This window comes from Ananas comosus, linkage group 7 (assembly GCF_001540865.1).
Source record: "Ananas comosus cultivar F153 linkage group 7, ASM154086v1, whole genome shotgun sequence".
Lineage (NCBI taxonomy): Eukaryota > Viridiplantae > Streptophyta > Magnoliopsida > Poales > Bromeliaceae > Ananas > Ananas comosus.
In genome coordinates, this window is record NC_033627.1 from 1,425,545 (window position 1) to 1,446,214 (window position 20,670).

The window sequence follows — 20,670 nt, forward strand, 5'->3', positions numbered from 1 at the left end:
AAAAAGGTTTCTGTTAAACATTTTACATGATTTCGATATTTTATATTATTAAACTTGCAAATCACTCATCATGATAATTAAAATAGTTGATCTTAGACCCCTTCAATTACTAAATAAAAGATATAGAAATATTGCAAAATTTAATTTTTAAACTTTTTTAATATTCTATATTAAATATAAAAAAATCGTTCATCGGTTGATTCAGAAGTCACAGCATGGAAATTGATTTGGTTTCACAAGAACAACTTTGCTTTTAAAAGCCCCCAAATTTCTAATTTATTCTCAATATATTACAACAAAATTATTTTGTAATTAATATATACGTGTAATAGCAAAAAGGTATACACGTGTAATAGCAAAAAGGACTGTGACGAGCACAAGTGGGGTCCACTTGGTGAGAGGGTTATGGTAGACTTACTATAGGCGGCGGTTAGTTTCACACGGATCCCTACAAATATAATAAATAACAAATATATTTATACAAAATTTAAATTTTATATATTATTTTTATAAAAATTTTAATATTTTTAAATATATTTTTCTATTATCATTAAAAAATTATTTATATTTTTAATTTTGTCATCATAAATATGTCCATTTTAAAAATATAACAATATAATATAAAAATAGTAAAAATGTCAAAAACTAATTAGAGTGTAATATTTAATCTATGATTAACTAAAATTTTTTAAAAATTATAAATGATTGAAATATATTTAAAAATATTAAAATTTTTATAAAAATAATATATAAAAATTAAATTTTATAAAAATATATTATTATTTATTATGTTTGTACGAATTTGTATAAAATTAATTTTATAGTGGGTGATTGATGTAGATTCGGGTCCACATGGAGTGCAAGAAAAGATGGGGGGAATAAAGCGAAACTAGATGAGCAACGGAGTTTGAAAAGAGTCCTGCGCTGCGCAGGAAGCATCGAGGAAGCCGGCAAAAGCACGGCAGTGGATTTCCTGTAATCCACAGTACAATAGTACTCTTCTGCAGAGTTTCATTCGTGTTCGTAAGCGGCATGCATTTATAGATCAAACTAGGCTGGAATATTATTAATAGCATCAAAGACTTAGTATTGTTAAATTTTTTATTCTTAGATAAATTTTCTATTCTTAGATTAAAAAATATACAGTTAGAATAATGTGGGCTCCTTAGGATTGAGTGGGTAGTTGGTTGAATAGTATAATCGAATGGATAAAAATAATAAAATAGCTAAATCTAACGGCAGAAAACTTGATAGCACTAAATGCTTGGTGCTATCGATAGCATAGCAGTCAGACTCTTTATAAACTTTAAGTATAATAAAAGATCGTCTCATTAAATATAATTATAAATATAGTATAGATAAAGATACATGTATGTTATTTGATTAGATACAGCAAGAAAACATCTCAACTATAAATAATAATTTGTTTGGTTACATGCAATTGAAAAATAATTCTTAAAATTTTATTATTTTATATATATATATATATATGATGATAAGATTATCTTAATATATATAAATAAAAAAATTTATTTAAAAAATAATTAAAGAGATAAATATATTTTTTATTTATACTAAATTTGTTTTTGTATGCGATTGTAACTGCACTCCAAACAGCCACTAAATATATAAATATTATTTCGGGCCGATTTTTTGGAATTGATTATTAGCGGTTTCGGCCCATAGATACTGTTCAAGCTGATAAAATATTATCATGAAAATATATTTTATTTAGTTTCGTAAATGATATAAGTAGAATGTAGTGATGATTTTGTTGTTAATCATGCCATTCCATTAATGCCCCGTTTGGATTGGGAATAACGGGTGGAATAACCGCTTATACCATTAATATCCAAACGCTAAACTTTTATCCTAGTTCTCGGGTATCTAAAATAAGTTGGTATAACTATTCCCACTAACACCTCCATTTTCTATATATAAACTATCTATTATTTTTCTTATTTCATATTATCTATCCAAAGCTATTTTTCTTATCCTCGAGAACAACTCAATTTTCATCCAAACGTTATTTTTTTTATCCCCATATTTATATCTATCCCTATAATAGCTAGTTCTTGCTTATATCCGAACCAAACAGTCTGTTAAAGAACGTTAGAGTTCATTTTCACATATTTGCCTTAATTCTATATATATATATATATATATTCTCTCTCTCTCTCTCTCTCTCTCTCTCTCTCTCTATATATATATAGAGTTGAGCTAGAATACTATCAGTAGTAAACGAGCCGTTTTACTACCTATTTGTTTTTGATGATAAAGCTTCCAAATTGACGATCGTCTCCGTTAAATATGATCTAAACCATTTAAACTATCTAGAAATCAAATTTCACGCACTTTCGATATTGTTCTTTTATCCATCAAGTGAACAGAAAAATGAATGACTGAAAATGATATTCTTTAAAAAATAATGATAGGAGTCTTATAATCAAGATCACGAGTATAGATCTTGTTTTAAATAGTTTAAAGAATTTTCTAACAAAAATTCAATTCATTTTGATATCTTTACGCCGTTAAACGAGAAAACGCCTCTTATCGACCATTAAAATTATAAATTTTGAAACCCTTTGATCATTAGGCAAATGATGTCGAAAAGATTTGAAATTTGATTTCTAAATACTTCAAGTGGTATAAATCATGTTCAACGGAGCCGATCGTCAATTTGGAAGCTCTATCATCGAAAACAAATAGATGGCAACGGAGTCCGTTTGCTACTAATAACATTCCAGCTCAACTCTCTCTCTCTCTCTCTCTCTCTCTCTCTCTCTCTATATATATATATATATATATATCTATATATATAGAGGGGAGCTAGAATACTTTTACAAGTATCACCTGGGTGGTGCTTTAGTGTTTTTAGTCCTTGGATGGAGAGATGTGAGGTTGAGATGATGGTGGTAGGTGGTGGTAGGTAGAATAGTATTTGACCCAAGAACTATTAGTAATTAAGAAGTAGATCCAATGGCTAAAAACCTAATAGCACCATGGGGGTGATACTTATAAAAGTATCCTATCTCAACTCTCTCTATATATATATAGAGAGAGTGGAGCTGGAATACTATCGGTAGCAAACGGGCTCCATTGCCACCCATTTGTTTTCGATGATGGAGCCTCCAAATCGACGATCGGTACCGTTGAAAATGATCTATACCACTTGAAGTATCTAGAAATCAAATTTCATATTTTTCCGATATTGTTCTCTCGTTCATCAAGTGGGCGTAAAAATGAACGGCTGAAAATGAATATCCTCTAAAAAGTGATAATAGGAATTTTGTAATCAAGATCGAGAGTGTAGATCTTGTTCTAAATAGTTTAAAAAATTTTCTAACCAAAATTCAATTGATTTAGATAGTTTTACACCGTTAAATGAGAAAACACCTCATATCGACCATTAAAATTACAAATTTTGAAACCCTTTGATCATTAGGTCAATGATATCAAAAATATTTGAAATTTAATTTCTAAATATTTCAAGTGATATAGATCATGTTCAACGGTGCCGATCGTCGATTTGAGGGCTCCATCATCGAAAACAAATAGATGGCAACGGAGTCCGTTTGCTACTAATAACATTCCAGCTCAACTCTCTCTCTCTCTCTCTCTCTCTCTCTCTCTCTCTATATATATATATATATATATAAAACATAATAAGAGCGTTAAATTTGATTTGTCGATAAATCTCATAAAACAGAAATATTCAAAAAGATGCTATTAACGTAACTTCCAAAGGAATCGCACTTGACCTTCTCATGTAATTAGTAATTGCTAAAGAAGTAGGTGATTTATTTTCCAGGGAGACTATCTAAAAAGTTGAATGTTCAATTTTTGGCATAATATTACGAGAACTTTGAATAAATTTGTATGAAATGATACGTCAACTGAGAAAAAAACAAAACTTATCATGTAACTTACAATTGAATAATTTTTTGTTTGAGACAGTGTCTTAAAAAGAACATTAAAATATTGTATTTTAAATATTACAAATTACTATGCAATTTGCAATTTACACCTCCCCAAAAAAGTGGTTTTTTTTTTCCACAAAATATAGAATTTAGCTTTTTAAGAAGGTTGTAGGAGAAATTGTACAACTGGCTTTGTAGAGATTTTGGTGCCCATGCTTGGCGCGTCACTTGTAACGCTCGTCCTACCCCACGACGCCGCCGACGTAAGCAAAACGAAGCACCGTCGAGTGACGGCACCCGTGACGTCACCACGCGACTTCGTCATCTAATCAATCAATAGGCGCGTTCACCGCCCCAACGAAGAAATGGAAACGAAACGCAAAAAATATGATTAAAAAAAAAACAAAAATAAAAGAATCGCCCCCAAATCTAATTCCTAGTTAAAAAAGAAAAAAAAAAAAATATCAGCGCCCGCCCACCGTGTTCTTCTTCACTTTCGCCTCACGTTTCTTCGATACCTCGAGATGTTTCTCCGATTCTTCCTCCCCTTTTCGCCCTAATTTCATCTGGCTCGGCGCCGATTCGCGGTGAATTTCGTACCAGTAAATCGATTTCAATCGTTCTTTCAGTTACTGTGCAATTGATTGCTTCGATCGTGAATCGTGCGGAGTTTTTGGCTTTTGGAAAGAATTGAGTCGAAATTCTAGGGTTTTTGATAGTTATTTGGTGTTTATCGAATCGAAAGTCTTTGATTCGATCTTTTCGCCGGGTGTTTTTTTTGTGGCACTCCTGGGGGGAGATTCGGGCAGAATTTAGGGTTTTAGATTGGATGGATGGCCCGTGAGATCGGATTCGCGACAAAGGTCGATTGTCGGGAGCATCGGATGCGACGGAGCGCGCGTTCCAGGGTAAAATCGTCGTAATCTCGGATCTTTGGAGCGCAGAGGAGCATGGCGATCGAAATTTAGGATTTGCTTTTTACTTATTTTGCTTCAATAACCATGGAGAACGTCGCCGAGCACTCTTCGACGATCACCTCCTCCTCCTACCTCTCCAATGGCTCCAGCGCGAATCTCGAGGTGGTGAGCTTGAGCCGCCTGAGCTCGAACCTCGAGCGCCTCCTCCTCGACTCCGACTTCGACTGCAGCGACGCCGAGGTGGTCGTCGAGGGCACCGCCGTGGGCGTCCACCGCTGCATACTCGCTGCGCGGAGCCGCTTCTTCCACGACCTCTTCGCCGGAGGCGGAGGATCGCGCCCGCGCCCCGAGGGGAAGCCCCAGTACCAGATGAGCGAGCTGGTGACGCACGGCAGGGTCGGCCGGGAGGCCTTCATGGTCTTCTTGAGCTACCTGTACACGGGCAAGCTGAAGGCGGCGCCGCCCGACGTCTCCGTGTGCGTCGACAGCATGTGCGCCCACGACGCTTGCCGCCCCGCCATCGCCTTCGCTGTCGAGCTCATGTACGCCTCCTCGGTGTTTCAGATCTCCGAGCTCGTCTCCCTGTTTCAGGTCGCTTGCGATTCATAACTCCCTCTATGCTAATTTTGCTTCTTGGTAGTTTACATTTGGACCAGGATCTTAATATACTAATTTGCTCCGTCTTTGTATTTATGTACTGATTTGGAGCCACTCTGAACAGTTCAAATCATTCCTTTCCCCCAGTTTCATTATCTACTTGCCAATTTTATTACCTTCAACTATAGTTGGCATTGTTATTTGTGTATACGCCCTAAATTATTATATAGTGAAATATGGATAATTCTGTAGCAGGTCCTTCGTAGTACAATTCTCCTCTTATTTGGCTCTTTTTGTATTTCCCGCATTGCCAAATGTTTTGCTAAGAATCGTCTTTTACAGCGTCGCCTTCTCAACTTTGTCGATAAGGCACTGGTAGAAGACGTAATACCCATTCTACAAGTTGCTTTCCACTCGCAGCTTACTCTGCTGCTCAATCACTGTATACAAAGAGTTGCAAGATCCAATCTAGATAATACCTCTCTTGAGAAAGAGCTTCCGGATGAAGTTGCTGAGGAGATCAAGCAGCTCCGCCGCAAATCCCAGCCTAATGAAGCTAATAACTTGGTTGCGGACCCTGTTCATGAGAAAAGAGTCAGAAGAATCCACAGGGCCCTCGATTCCGATGATGTTGAACTTGTTAAGATGCTTCTAACTGAGTCGGAGATAACCTTAGATGATGCCTATGCTGTACACTATGCTGCGGCCTACTGTGATTCTAAAGTGGTAGCAGAATTGTTAGATCTTAAAGCCGCCAATGTGAATCTAAAGAATGATAGAGGATACACACCATTGCACATGGCTGTCATGAGAAGAGACCCAGCTCTAATCATGTCCCTCCTATCTAAAGGCGCTTCTGTGTCCGAAATGACGGCGGACGGACGGAACTCTGTAAGCATCTGTAGGAGGCTGACAAGGGCGAAGGACTACAACACAAGGACGCAGCAGGGGCAAGAGTCAAATAAAGATCGGATGTGTATCGATCTTTTGGAAAGAGAGATGATCAGGAATCCTGTGGCTGTGGAAGACTCGGTCACGTCCCCGTTATTGGCTGACGACCTACACATGAAGCTTCTGTACCTGGAAAACAGAGGTTTGAGTTTTTACCAGTCTACTTTTAGATTCTTCCTAACTGTTTGGGAATAATTGCTGCACATTTGGCTATAATTAAATCATCTACTCTTTTGTTTGTTTGTTTGGCAAACGAAGCCAGGAAAAACATTAATTACCCTGTATTTTTTTTGTTCCGCCTTTTTCTGAGAACAGAAATCCATTATTCAAATTGTATTAGAACAAGTCCCGAGTAGAAATCTGCTAAGCCTATCATCCCTTTAGTTTTAAATTGGTTTAAAAGTTGTGTCTGTTGATTTGCAGTATAGAGTCTAGATCTTTTGCCTTGATGCGTATGTGCATACTTCTATAGTTATGCATCCTTTTATAGCTTCTGACGTGAGTATCATTAAATGCTATTAGTGAGGTCTAAAAGGTCTGCATTCAGCGACTATCAGATTATTTTCATTTTTAGCCGTGTAAAGATGATGTTATTTCCTTTGAACTACTTAATATTGGGGTCAAAACTTTTTTTTTTCGTATGATTTATGTTGTTACTTAGTGCCTATCCTCTATGGAGCTTTTTTATAACTGTCCGGCTGTTAGCAAAAATTGGCAGTTGCCAGCTGACAAAACATTGATTTGTCAATAGTAATGCAGTTATAAAGGTCTCAGCTCTGCAACTAGCAGATGCTCCTCCTTTTCTGTGGGAAATTAGGTACGGCCAATCCCAATTGACTGTGATTGTTGGAGATTTTGGCAACTCAAATTGAATTGGTATTACTGTTATAGGCATAAGAGCGCCTTTGCACCATTTAAAGAGTTAATTACTCGCAGTCGATGGATGTATTGGGTATGCGAAGATACGACATTAAAACGTGTCTCTTCACATGGCATAGTAATTGCCTATAAACAAGTGAGTCATCCCGTGAATTAAGAAGTAGACAGAATGCTATTATCTCTTAACTTCTCTTAACCTTCTACTAATTTTTAATTGACCACTTTGCTATTCGAGAGTGCTCAAAGGCTTGACTTCTTGTGTGCAAGCGTAGTCAAGGTTCATGCTTCGTTGTACTCCGGGAAGTTATATGTTGGCCCAGTACAATACAATTCTCTCAAACGATGGCATCACTACATGCCTTGAGGCCTTTTCCTCTTTCTCCCTCGTTTCTTCTCCATTTTGCTACAACAGAGTGTCCATACAAGATGCCGAAAATGTTTGCTTTTAAGGCTAGCCTGTCCTAAATAAATGACATTGGATCTATCCATTTTTGTTTTATAAAATTTTACAAGAAATGACAAATAAAAGAAAATAAAAGTGTGTGAAACATGTCTCTAGGCTGCAGTTGTGGATTTTCACCTTTTGGCCTTAACTTCAACAGAGAACTTTCTGTAGTCAGAGTGTGAATGCACATATATCAATGCAGAATGTATAACTACTCAACAAGTTGTGTGATATAATAAGTTGTTCATAAGAATCCATGATTTTTTTTCTTCTGTTTTTTAAATATGAATTGCGCTGATAAAATACGCTGTTCCTATGAATCCATGCGTTTCTCTTCTTTTTTTTTTTTAATTTGAATTGCGCTGATATAATAAGCTGTCCTATGAATCCCTTTTTTTTTCTTTTTTTTTTAATGTGATTTGCACTCATTTGCTCACGCAGTTGCTTTTGCGAGATTATTCTTCCCTACCGAAGCGAAGTTAGCTATGGAAATAGCGCATGCAGAGGCAACCGCAGAGTTTGCAGGCCTTGCTGCATCTAACAGATCTAATGGTCAATTGAGAGAGGTCGATCTTAATGAGACCCCTACAATGCGAAATAAGAGGCTGCGTGAGAGGGTTGATGCTTTAACGAGAACAGGTAACTTAAAGCAATTATAGCTGTTCAAGTCATGTAAGATTAGCTTTCAGTTTTCAGAGGATTGCATGGTAGATTTGAAGCACTGTTATTGCTTATTCCTCTTTGACATACTTTTTGACAACAAATTAAACTCTTGGTAGTGATTTTCAGTTTTCACGTTGTAAGTTGTTTTAGTTACTGATAACACCTTTTCACCAATTTCTGAACAGTGAATCTAGGCCGCCACTACTTCCCGCACTGTTCGCAAGTCCTGGACAAGTTTCTCGAGGATGACTTGCCTGATCTGTTCTACCTCCAAAAAGGCTCCCCCGATGAGCAAAAGATCAAGAAGATGCGATTCTGCGAGCTCAGAGAAGACGTCCAAAAGGCTTTCACCAAAGACAAGGCCGTGCGCTGTGGGTTGTCATCTTCCTCGTCCTCATCGAACTCACTTAAGGGCGAGGCGAGGCATAACAAGGCTACAAGAAAATAATTGAGTTGTATAGTTTTTTAGTGAAAAATATGTAATGTTAGATGGTATGAAGTACAAGGAAGGAGATTAAAGGAGATTTCCAGTAGTTTTGACATCTAGTGTTGTTTGTCTTGAGCGCAAATTTGTATTTATAATCGTGCGTCCTACAGTACAGGGACGGCAACAAGTACAGTAAGAATAATATATTATATCTATAGTTGAAAGCGTGCCCCTGCGGTAATATGGTATCAATGGGTCACAATGCTCTGATAGTTGCTTCTCTGTGCGGTGGTGACGCATCGCCACCGCACTCAACTTGCTCAAGTGCAGTGCTGATGACGAGCTTAGCAAGTTCTCGTGTTTTTCGTCTAGTTTTTCGTTTCACTCCTTATTTGTCTGTGCTCCTCTGCAGTTCACAAGCAATTGATGAGTGGTTTCTGCTTCTTGGCCTTCTGTTTGATGATTTCAATAAAATAGGTCACTTGCAAATCAGTTGATTAATGACAAAAAGCTCTGGAATGATGTTGCACCTAGTTGTGTTAAGGATGATGTGTTTTTTCTTTTTTCTTTCTTTTTTTTTTTTTGTGCAATTCATACTGAGCGATGTGTCTAAATGAAATGGTAGAGACCAGATTTTCTAAAAAATAAAACTGAAAGAATTTATTCCAGATTATACATTTAATCAAAAATGATACCAAATGCATGTGCCAAATTGATTGCGACACCTTATTTGGTAACAGTTGGACTCATTTAATATGGACGATCGTAATTCAAGTCTCCAAAATCAGGCTCCGTGTTTCACTATATTCAGAAACTGCAGCAAACAATTAAAATATCCCCGTGTGGGTAAATACACTCGGTGAGGCGACACAGTTGTACACTTGTACATATCGCACTCTGCGTGACACAAGAAATAGTTGAGAAACTTTAATTCCCTCTTTTGTCCCTTCCATGTTGTATACCACACTATTACATTGATACGACATATATCCATTTTAGGAAAGAATTTGATACATAATTGATACTCCAGGTTCAAATTTAAAATATAAATGTTTCGCATTTTTAGTTAAAAGAACTATTTTGTTTCTTAGAAAAGTATGGAAAAAAAAATTAAGAAAAAAATTGTTTATGGATATATATTTTTTTTTACAGTTTTCGCCCCTTTAGTTAAAAAAATATATATATTTTTAAAATTATTTTTACACACTTTCTCGAGAAATCAAACAATACTTGAATTCATTGCTAAAAAAGAAAAAGAACAAAGCCGAGATAACATGCTATATTTCTCTCAAATAAAACATATTTAGGTATTCAGAAATTTGCTACTTAGGTTGTAGAGATATTTTTGATAGCTCCTTTATTTATTTACTTATTTTTAAAATCTGAGTAAATTGTACGAGGGGTTCTCAACTTAATTTCTCATGGATCCTTTTTTTTTAAAAAAATTCCAATCAGTTTCAATTACCCTTATTTTGGTTCGGTCTCATTCAATCCCGTAATATGGTTCAATTCAATATTAAAATACCTTTAAAACTAAACGAAACTGATTTCATAGTTTGAAAAATTAAAGTAAAAACCTTGCAAAATGGTTGGGGATCAGTCCAAATTATACCCTTCAAATACGTAAAGCGACATTAACAGAATCATCTTTACTAGGAGTACGAGTTAAATTTATTAGATCTGATCAAATTTATTTAATTAATAAACAGAATAAAAACCAAATTTAATTAAATCCTACTAACATCAAAATCAGCTCATTTAATTATACCAAACGTACGTACCCAACAAACATTACTTCTCACAAAAAACCTATTCCAAAAGCTAGGCACTTACTCAGCAACCTCATGCGTTTCCCCCTATTCCAAGGACCCTTCCCTTAAAACAAGCAACTACATTACTGTTTATAGTTTACTTTTAATGCCTTAATTAATTGTATTCAAGGAGAGAAAAGAACAAATTAAGAAAAACAAAAGCATGCGCATGGCTCAGTTGTCCTTGGAAAAAATAAAACAAAAGAAAATATCAGCAACACAACAGCTTTATAACTAGAAATTGCCCTAGAATCTTAATTATATATATATATATGAGCTAACTCTCTATATAGGACACCAAAGAGAACATGCTCATTTGCGACTACACTTGTTCTCTTTTAGTTTGTCCTAATGCATGCCCAAATAGTTAACGTTATTTGTGTACTTCCCATGCACGTATCAACCTTTTTTAGTTGGCATTGTTAGTTAACACCCAATCACCACCCTTTGTCATCTCAAGTGGTCCTTATCAGAACGCACAAATCCAAGAATTTAAAAAAGACCACCCCCCCCCCAAAAGAAAAAAGAGATGCAAACACCTTAACTTTGTAACCCTACCATTGCCTATAAAACCCTCTTTTAATCCCTTAGATCTCCATACTCAAAGAAATGGTTCACACTCTTCTCTCTCTCCTTCTCCTTCTCCTTGTCCTTTTGGTCACCTCATTGCCCCATTCTCTATCAAAACACAAGGATCATGGCTCTCTGGTGTTGTCTCTAACCCACTCCAGAGCCCTCTCTCTCTCATCCAAGTCGCTTGATGAGCACTTGAAACCTCTTGATGCTTTAGACATGATGGAGCCAATAAGAGGATATGGAGATGGGTACTTGCTCTCCTTGACCCTGGGCTCACCCCCACAGGTGGTCCAAGTCTACATGGACACAGGTAGTGACCTCACATGGGTCCCTTGTGGCAACTTTAGCTTTGATTGCATGGACTGTGATGAATATAGAAACTACAAGCTTCCAACTTCAACATTCTCACCAACCTACTCTTCCTCATGCAGTAGAGATCTATGCACCAGCCAATTTTGCACCAATGTGCATAGCTCCGATAACCCTTACGACCCGTGCGCGATGGCCGGGTGCTCGCTGAGCACTCTTGTAAATGGCTTCTGTCCCAGGCCATGCCCTTCTTTCTCCTACACTTACGGTGCAGGTGGAATGGTCTTGGGGAGCCTCTCTAGGGACACTTTGAGGGTTCATGGGACTGTTACTAAAGATGTCCCAAGTTTTTGCTTTGGTTGTGTGGGCTCTTCATTTAGGGAGCCAATTGGAATTGCAGGATTTGGAAAGGGTGCACTTTCTCTCCCCTCACAGCTTGGCTTCCTCCAAACGGGCTTCTCCTACTGCTTCTTAGGGTTTAAATATGCAAACAACCCTAATATCACTAGTCCTCTTATTGTAGGGGATCTTGCAATCTCCTCTAGGGAGAACTTCATGTTCACACCCATGATGAGGAGTCCCACATACCCAAATTACTACTACATAGGCCTACAAGGCATCAGTATTAGCACTGATGCTAGTGTTATTGAAGAAGCCCCTCTAAATTTAAGGAGCTTTGATTCAGAAGGGAATGGTGGGATGATCATTGATACAGGCACAACATACACTCATCTCCCCGAGCCTTTCTACTCGCTCTTGCTATCGAACTTAAGCGCGAAGATCGCGTACGAGAGATCAAGCGAGTACGAGCAGCGAACCGGGTTCGATCTATGTTACAAGATTCCGTACTCCAACGGCTCGCACTCGGACGACCTTCCCTCCGTAACGTTCTACTTCGCGAACGATGTGAAGCTCGCATTGCCTAAGGAGAGTTGCTTCTATGCTATGAGTGCTCCGAAGAACGGTACGGTTGTGAAGTGCTTATTGCTACAAAGCATGGATGATGGGGATTATGGTCCAGTTGGGGTTTTTGGGAGTTTCCAGCAACAAAATGTGGAGGTGGTGTACGACTTAGAAAGGGAGAGAATTGGTTTCCAGCCTATGGATTGTGCTTCTTCTGCAGATGCATATGGCCTCCACTAGAAGCTGAGAAGTTCACAATAAAAAAAAAAAAGCCCAAGAATATAGAAATAAAGCAGTTGCTGTACTTCGAGTCTCAGAAAGGTTCCTAAACTTTTTTGTGGTTCTTGTACTTTTCTATGGGTTTGGATGCTGGATTAAGGTGATTGTTTAGTTGGAAGATCACTTTAATTAATGCAATATATATATAATTAAGAGTTACTTGTCAAAGCATCGAATCATGCACCGCCGCTCGCTAAATAATCACCAGAGGAATGCATCTATTAAATTATATACTAGTTTGTGTTAGTGCTGGTGCTCTGATTTAATCCACACCTTTTTACGTTTTCTGTTTGATAAGTCAATGTGACCTTAATCAATTGTCAGGTCACTTTCGGTGTGAACAGCAGTTTGATGATATGATAGGTTATCCTGTTGCGTTGAAGGGTTGTTTCAACTACAACTACTATATGCAACAATTGGCAAATGGATTAGTTACATTCAAATTGTCGGTGACAAAGTGGTGAGCATACATGTCTCATATGAATCTAAAAAATACGAATGTGCTGTGATTACAGGAAAGCTCTATTAATTATTGCTCTATTGTTAGGTACTTCTGCATAAAACAAAGTGAGCATGTATTTGCAGTAAAGGAACTTCATCTCACGAAAAGAGTGTTAGGGAAAAAACGAGAAAGATGAAACAGATGAGACAGCTTACGTAAGCATGGATGGACACAAAAAAGAAATTCTTTCAAGGAAGAAGCTCTCGAAGAAGAGGACCAAAAAAAAAAAAAAAAGCAAAACAAAATGCAACGAAGTAAGCAGACTCGATAGAAAAGATTTATGTTGCTAGAAGGAAGAAATGACCTGCGACGAACAACGACAGGATGAGATGATTAATTTGACCGATCTTTTAACGCAAAGAATCACCACAAGAAACTACCAATGATAAATTTAGAGATAGATTCAAACTAATATAACATGCCAATAATTTCACCATAGTAAACTATAATTCACATTTACAGCAAAATAAATGCAACACTAAATAGCACCACCGCGGTATATTCATACGGAAACCAGGAGAGAGTCTGCTGAGTAAAACCTCTTTGAACATTTCACTACCACGAATTTTGACTGTAACGAGTCGTCGGTACTACATTTTATGAGCAGCAGGAAGAAGCATTGACCAATCTCTCGGTCGGTCTCTGATTGAGAGTCATTCCTTGAGGGTTCTGCGCCGCTGGTTGCCCTTGAAGCAATCTCTTTGCTGCAAAAAAGCAAAAGATAAAAGCAACAGCTCAAAGTAAGCTTTCTTTTTTGCACGCTTGCAAATTCAATTTTTAACATTGACGAAACGTCCAAAGTTTCTTCCGCATATAAAAATTTTCTAAAAGCAGGATGGACGAGAACAAAAAGTAACGGGGAATTTATTACCAATAAATTCATTAATATAATGAACAGTGGATTGGTTAGTTTGGAGATAGGAATTACCAATTTCATAGAATATATCATTAACATTGATTGCTGTTTTAGCAGAAGTTTCCATGAAAAAGAGACCGTTCTCCTGCGCATAGGTCTGGGCTTCCTGAAATCACCAAAATGGCGGGAAAATAATAAGAACACTAAATTTAAGAAAAGATGCAAACCACAAAGGTGGTAAAGTAACAAGGACAATGCATTTCGATATAAACTAGAAGCTTTTCATTTGGTATTTCACAGTACGATTCGTCAGCTGCCACACCAGTATGACATCAGTTAAACACTTGTACCAAATTTGTAATTTGAGAAAAACCATAAAAGAAAGGAATCTGAATTGTTTGTGGAAGAATTTAGTACATTAGTTTCAGCAGACGATAGTATCAATGAAGTAATTGGTCTAAAAAAAGTAGTATAGCATTATCTATTGAATACATATACATACCTCTGCGGACACCTGCCTAGCATCTAACAAATCAGCTTTGTTTCCAGCAAGAGCCATTATTGTGTTTGGATTACCTAAACAACAAATAAGAAAATTAAAATTTTGGCCAAATGGAACTCAACTCACATGCGTTACAAAAAGTTCAACTTCATAAGTATTGTATAACACCAGGTAATTCTAACATGCTATTATTTCACTATAGCTATTACATTGCACATTCAAATCCTAGAGCCAGATCTTGTAAATCTTTCGCGAAACATTGACTAACCTGATCAAAGTTAGCACTAAAAACAAGCTAAACTGCTGAAAGATCAAAATTCTCCATCTCGCAGCTCAGAGTAGTAGATGAAAAAAAATAGAAAAGTATAACAGAACCAAACATCTAGAACAAACAACGTAAGTCTGACAAAAAGAAGCATAGGCAAAACAAGATGCACTGAATATTCTATAGCAATTGTTTACGTTGCAGGCATAAAAAGAATGAACTGTGGGAGTTGGTTACATACAAGACATAATACAAATATAATAGATATTCAAGCAAAAATTAGTTTATTCACATTAGTGAGAGTATGCAGCAAGTGCAACTTACGATGCAGAACGAAAAATCCAACATCCACTCAAAAGGGATAAGACATATGTACAAAAAGATTAAGATTCCAATATGCCAGAAGAAATAATTCCTGTAGCTTCAGTCCAAATCTAACTATACCAAATCTAAATAATTTCTGTAGCTTTAGACCGAAGCCTTTCATAGGCTTTCTTCCTCTTTTCTTGGTTTTACTAACTTATATTTCAAACTAGTTATATTATTTAGAAGCCTCCGGTGTTAAACTCTTCGTCATAACAAATCATCAAAACCTCAACATTTTTCATAAAAAGAGACATACACTATAGAAAATATGATTAGGAGTCTCTTTAATTTGACAAATCTTTAAACTATAGCATTTGAATTGTCCATAATACTCCCTTGCCTCTGAAGCCCTTAAGAAGAATTTTATCTGATCCATTTTTCTAATTACTTCAGTAAGAAAATTAAATAATTTTAAAAAGAATCTGATACAAAATTATGCTTCATCTGAGTTCCTGTGTATACGCTTTTCTCCAAGTAATAGTAAAATGAGAAAACAGGACAAGCCTCATTAACTGATGCTAACACCCATCTGAGAGAATAGAAAAATATATTAACTGAAGGGTTATGCATTACCTTGAGCTTGAAGTTCTTGAACCCATTTCTTTGCGCGTGTAAATGAAGCCTACAACAGTAAACATAATGAGAATTCAGTGTGCAGTTTTCTTAGGTCCAATCTACAAGCAAAATTTGAAGAACTAAACAAGAGGATTAAATCATCTTGAGAGAAAGTCTAGCCAGGTTAAATGCTTTCACAACCATTTGCTAACCCAAATTTCTTCAAACTTTCCAACTTTCAAGAAATCATTATGACAAAAGAGATGGCCAGTTTCATACCCATTCCATCTTAAATTCAAAACATGTAGGATTAACTTTCACAGGCTTCAATAGAACAATCGTGTTTATTCAATTTTACTAACCGCATTTGTTATGTCATACACAACTACGGCTGCAGCAGCTCCCCTGTAATACATGGGGGCCAAGCTATGGTATCTCTCCTGTCCTGCCGTATCCCAAATCTCAAACTTCACTGTCTCATCATTCACCGCCAATGTCTGTGAGAAAAATGCCGCGCCTATTGTCGACTCCTACAAATTCACAATCAAAAGATCGATAAATATCAAAAGAGAAACTATTCCCGCCCCTGATTGTGGAATTCCTGTATATAGCAAACCTGGAATTCGACAAATTGGCCCTTCACAAAGCGCAAAACCAGACTAGACTTCCCAGTTCCCACATCTCCAAGAAGAACCTGATATTCGAAATCATGGTAATCAATAAGTATCTATAAATAAGGTGCTCCCCAAGTCTAATTAGCAAAAATAACAGGAGAAAACAAAGATTTACTCTATACCATATGCATCAATAAACTGGAATTGCACATAAATCTTTGATTTAGACAACAAAATTTGGAACAAGAGGTACTATACGAAAGTTTATGCAACATAGCTACTTCCAATAACCAATAAAATAGAAATCAAATCAAATCACAAAATGCACCTACGCATGAACGATACAAAGCACAATTTATCTGCCCTGATTAAATCACATAATGTTCAGCATCTACCTTAACTAAATCACATAAAACTCATCATCATCATCAACAACAATTAAATCACATAACATTCGGCATCTATACAGAGTTTTACCATCAAATTAGCTAAATCAGGCCTTAAATAAGTAATCAAACATTAAACTATTCGAGATGAAGCCGATCACAGAAACCCTAAATATCGATCGCCATGAACAACGAATTAGGAAACACAAAAATTTTCCAAATTAATCCAACACGAACGATTACACCAATTTTGAGCGAAATCGAAGTCAAATAATCAATAATAAAGAGGAAAAATCATACTAATTTCGCGTTTCTGATCTTGTTTCCCGCACCCGCCATTGATTCGATCCGCGAATTCGATACCCAAAAGAGGCGAAATCGAAAAGGGGTTTGCACAGCTTTTTGGGGACGATGGTGGGGGCAAAGAACCAAAAATAAACACAAATGACTCGTAAAATTATTTTTATTAATTTTTTACTCATATATAGGTGGAAATTGGCCCTTGCATCTCTTACCGTTCATTAAGTAGAATTTTTTAGGTTACCGTTGATCATGACCGTTCACTTTTTTTTTCGTATTTAAACTTTTTATTATTGTAATTGCCACGTGGCATCGGTGGAGACGGTGGATTGGAACCTTCTGGTCTTCGTCGTCGGCGTAACGCGTATAAATTAGATATTTAAAAAATTGAAAAATCCAAGTCATGCTACTTGTTCTGTTCTACGCTCACGCCCTTTATTTAAAAAAGGGAAACTTCAAATTCCCTCCTTGTAGTTTCACTTATTCTCACTTTAGTATCATGTGATTTAAAGTGTATCAAATTAGTATTATATGATTTTACACTTTTTCACTTTAATACCCTATAGTTTAAAATGTATCAAGTTAGTACCTTATGGTTTCGCACTTTATTACTTTAGTACCCTGTGGTTTCGCACTTTATCACTTTAGTACCCTGTGGTTTAAAAACCACATAGTACTAATTTGATACAAAAATAAACCAGAGAGTACTAACTTGATACACTTTAAATCACAGGGTACTAAAGTAATAAAGTGAGAAACCACAGGGTACTAACTTAATACATTTTAAACCACAAAATATTAAAATAAAAAAGTGCGAAACTACAGGAGAAATTTTTAAAGTTTTCTCTTTAAAAAATTAGAAACTATTTAATTTTTAGAAAGATTAATGCGAATTCGTTTGCAAAAGTTAATAAGACCAAATATTTGAAAATTTTGTAGACAAAATTTATTGCGAACTGCTTACAGCAGTTAAGAAAATCAAGTATTTGAAGAACTTGTAGAAAGAATTTATTTCAGCAAAGTAGCTACTTCATGTTCTGTTAATCTTTTTTTTTTTTTTCATCTCGAGTTCTCGACCAGGGTCTACTGCCTCACCTATGTAGCCTAGTTCAACTTCTAATAAATAAAGCTGATAGTATGATACTTTTTTCTCAAAAAATAAATAAAAATATTATAAACTTTAGAAATTTATTTATTTAATAGGAAAAAATAATGGTCTTTCCAATAAATTTGTTATTTGTTTTACGAGAAAAAAAAAAAGTCAAAATGTACATAACTAACTAGAACTATGGTCATTTTGAATCTGCTACCTAACTTTCCAAAATTTTAATTTTACTATTTAATTTTTTAATTTATTTAATTTGAGTTGATCAACACCCTTTTGACTTTAAAATTTGAATACATTACTTATTTTTATAGATTTATTTAATATATTTTATGTAATTTGCGCAATTATAAAGTTATTAAAATAATTAGCTTAAGTCAAAATATCATTGACTGAATCAAATCAAATAAATAAAAAAATTGGATAGTAAATCCAAAATTTTGAAAGGCTAGATTGTCGATTAAAAATTGATCCATAGTTCAGATATTTTAAGTAAAATTTTTACCAAAGAAATTTATATTGCCCAAAAATGGGTAGCAGCCAACGAGCATCAGGCTCCTGGATCTAGTAGCATGCTAGTAGGTCATTTGGGAGATAAGGAATGGGGTGATCTTTAGAAACACCACACCGGACCGCTACTAGCTGTCCAGAACCTGTTACATTTGACGAAACATTGGGAATTGCTCCTCCCTGCTAATTGAGCTACTCGCAAATTATAGACTTTTTTTTTTTTTTTGAAGCCTCGGCTGCCTCATCCCTATAGCCTAATTCAATTTCTCTATAAATAAAACAAGTATAATGCTATCTTTTCCTTAAAAAAAAAAAAGAAGAAATTTACATAACAAATAGGTAGGGAACACGGTTGGTGAACCCAGTCTATAGTCCATGCAAAATTAATCCATTACATATAATGGGGTAATTTAACTTATTAAATATCATAGATTGAGTTTTCTCAAAAAAAAAAAAAAAAAATCATAGATTGAGGTTGAATTTATGATCTCATGGAACTGTGAGGATTTAAAATTGGCCAGCGCTCATGTTATATTATCCAAAAGATTGAGATTCCGTGAGAAAAATGTACAAATACTTTTCTTCAATTCCTAATGCTTTTGCTGATCTCATTATTTTACAATTCCTGATGCTTTTAGTTTGTTCAAAAATTTTAACCATACTTAATTAAGATAACAGATGAAACGATGTTAATAAAAAGAACAAAATAATCAAATTATTTTTATTCATGTATAAAAAAATATTTTTTTAATATATTTTTATCGTTTTGAATGATATCTTCAATATAAATTATAAGAAATTGATAGAATAGTGATGAACTCCAGGACAGACTAAATTCAATAACTTGAAATATTGAGAGAGTAAAACGTAATTTTTTAAAAGTTAGAAAGAAAAATAAAAAAACGGATATGTATGATGAAATTTTTATAATTTAGCCAAAAATAATATGGTCACGGGTGTGAGAAAACTCTCCTCTTTCATGGGATTAATAATAACAAGGCTCATATACTGTTGTTACATGGCCATGATGTTGAACAATTGAATATAAGAGTAACATTTTCTGATAGCGCAAGTGGCAAAAGGATTTGGTGGTTGGTACCTGAGACCTAGATTTGAATCCTAGTTGATTCATATTTTCACCTAAGTTTATTTCTAAATGAAATAAACGAAGCGGTAGCATGCTACCTTTCTCTTTCAAAAAAAAATAAAAAAAATTCTGATAGCATGACAGGTATGCACCCTTTAATACTCTATACCACAAATAATATCTCCATTCTCCAGGAATCATAAATTATATTTTTTAATAAAATTCATCCTAAGTTGGATGAGTTTATCTTATTAAGCCTTCGTTTGAAATTGCGGGGAGATTGCGTTACGTGCGGTGAGAAAGTACGTTGAAAAAATATTCTGTTTATTTTCGTACGTAATATTACGTTCCGTATATTACGATGAGTCGGTTACGGCGGCCCCACCGGAGAACATAGAAGCATATCCCTATATACTTTTTCTTCAACTCTATTTTATCTAATAGCGTTAGATAGGCCTCAATACCAAACTAAACCTAAGCCATGTCATTTAGAGTTAGCTTATACTAAAATGAAGGCCTAATGTTTCTTGTGAAGAGTGAATTTCTGCAAAATTCATTAAAATGTAAAAAACTACAAAGCTTAAGAGATTGTTCGGACAACCGTAACTCAATACGGTGGAACTTCTCAAAATCCCACATCAGGTCGTTTGGATCATGCTACTTATCTTGCAAATATGCGAAACCCGTATGAGACCCGTAACAATTTTTTCTGAAGAGCTCGCCACTTCTTATATATACGGATGGAAGTCATGGCATCGTCCAACCGTAGCGCAATGTCGACTTCCCTGAAATCGCGAGTTTGGACGAGCTAGCTGTACTTGGTTAATCCAGACAGCACCCATAAACTCGTATCATCAGACAAGCACGCACTATTTGATCTTTCTTTTCAAAGTGTATTTAATTGAAAGTATAAAATAATTAGATTTCGATTGCAATTCAATCAGT

The 20,670-nt window shown here is 35.6% G+C and overlaps 3 protein-coding genes across 3 annotated transcripts; 2 read left to right on the forward strand and 1 right to left on the reverse strand.

Moving 5' to 3' along the window:
* LOC109712931 (BTB/POZ domain and ankyrin repeat-containing protein NPR2) lies at window positions 4,987–9,051 on the forward strand (the record flags this gene model as incomplete). The annotated part of the gene is given in 4 exon segments (XM_020236747.1): window positions 4,987–5,428; window positions 5,777–6,527; window positions 8,151–8,348; window positions 8,558–9,051. Coding segments are annotated over 4 exon segments (1,654 nt in total), but the record flags the coding sequence as incomplete, so codon positions are not given.
* LOC109713416 (probable aspartyl protease At4g16563) lies at window positions 11,291–12,938 on the forward strand. The gene has a single exon (XM_020237478.1). It carries the CDS (start codon window positions 11,403–11,405, stop codon window positions 12,636–12,638), a length of 1,236 nt encoding a protein of 411 aa, XP_020093067.1. The 5' UTR covers window positions 11,291–11,402; the 3' UTR covers window positions 12,639–12,938.
* LOC109712316 (ras-related protein RABF2b) lies at window positions 13,543–17,177 on the reverse strand. Its single transcript, XM_020235812.1, has 7 exons — window positions 17,024–17,177; window positions 16,340–16,417; window positions 16,086–16,253; window positions 15,742–15,790; window positions 14,538–14,611; window positions 14,108–14,201; window positions 13,543–13,883 (listed from the first exon to the last, which is right to left on the reverse strand). Exons 1-7 carry the CDS (start codon window positions 17,060–17,062, stop codon window positions 13,777–13,779), a joined length of 609 nt encoding a protein of 202 aa, XP_020091401.1. The 5' UTR covers window positions 17,063–17,177; the 3' UTR covers window positions 13,543–13,776.

What these genes read in the sequence shown, in the direction of transcription:
- LOC109713416 (XM_020237478.1), top strand. Translation starts at nt 11,403, where the DNA reads ATGATGGAGCCAATAAGAGGATATGGAGATGGGTACTTGCTCTCCTTG.
- LOC109712316 (XM_020235812.1), bottom strand. Translation starts at nt 17,062, where the DNA reads ATGGCGGGTGCGGGAAACAAGATCAGAAACGCGAAATTA. An exon ending in TCAAGAACTTCAAGCTCAAG is followed by an intron (nt 14,612 to 15,741) that starts GTAATGCATAAC and finishes TTTGTTGTTTAG; the next exon opens with GTAATCCAAACACAATAATG. An exon ending in CTAGGCAGGTGTCCGCAGAG is followed by an intron (nt 14,202 to 14,537) that starts GTATGTATATGT and finishes TGGTGATTTCAG; the next exon opens with GAAGCCCAGACCTATGCGCA.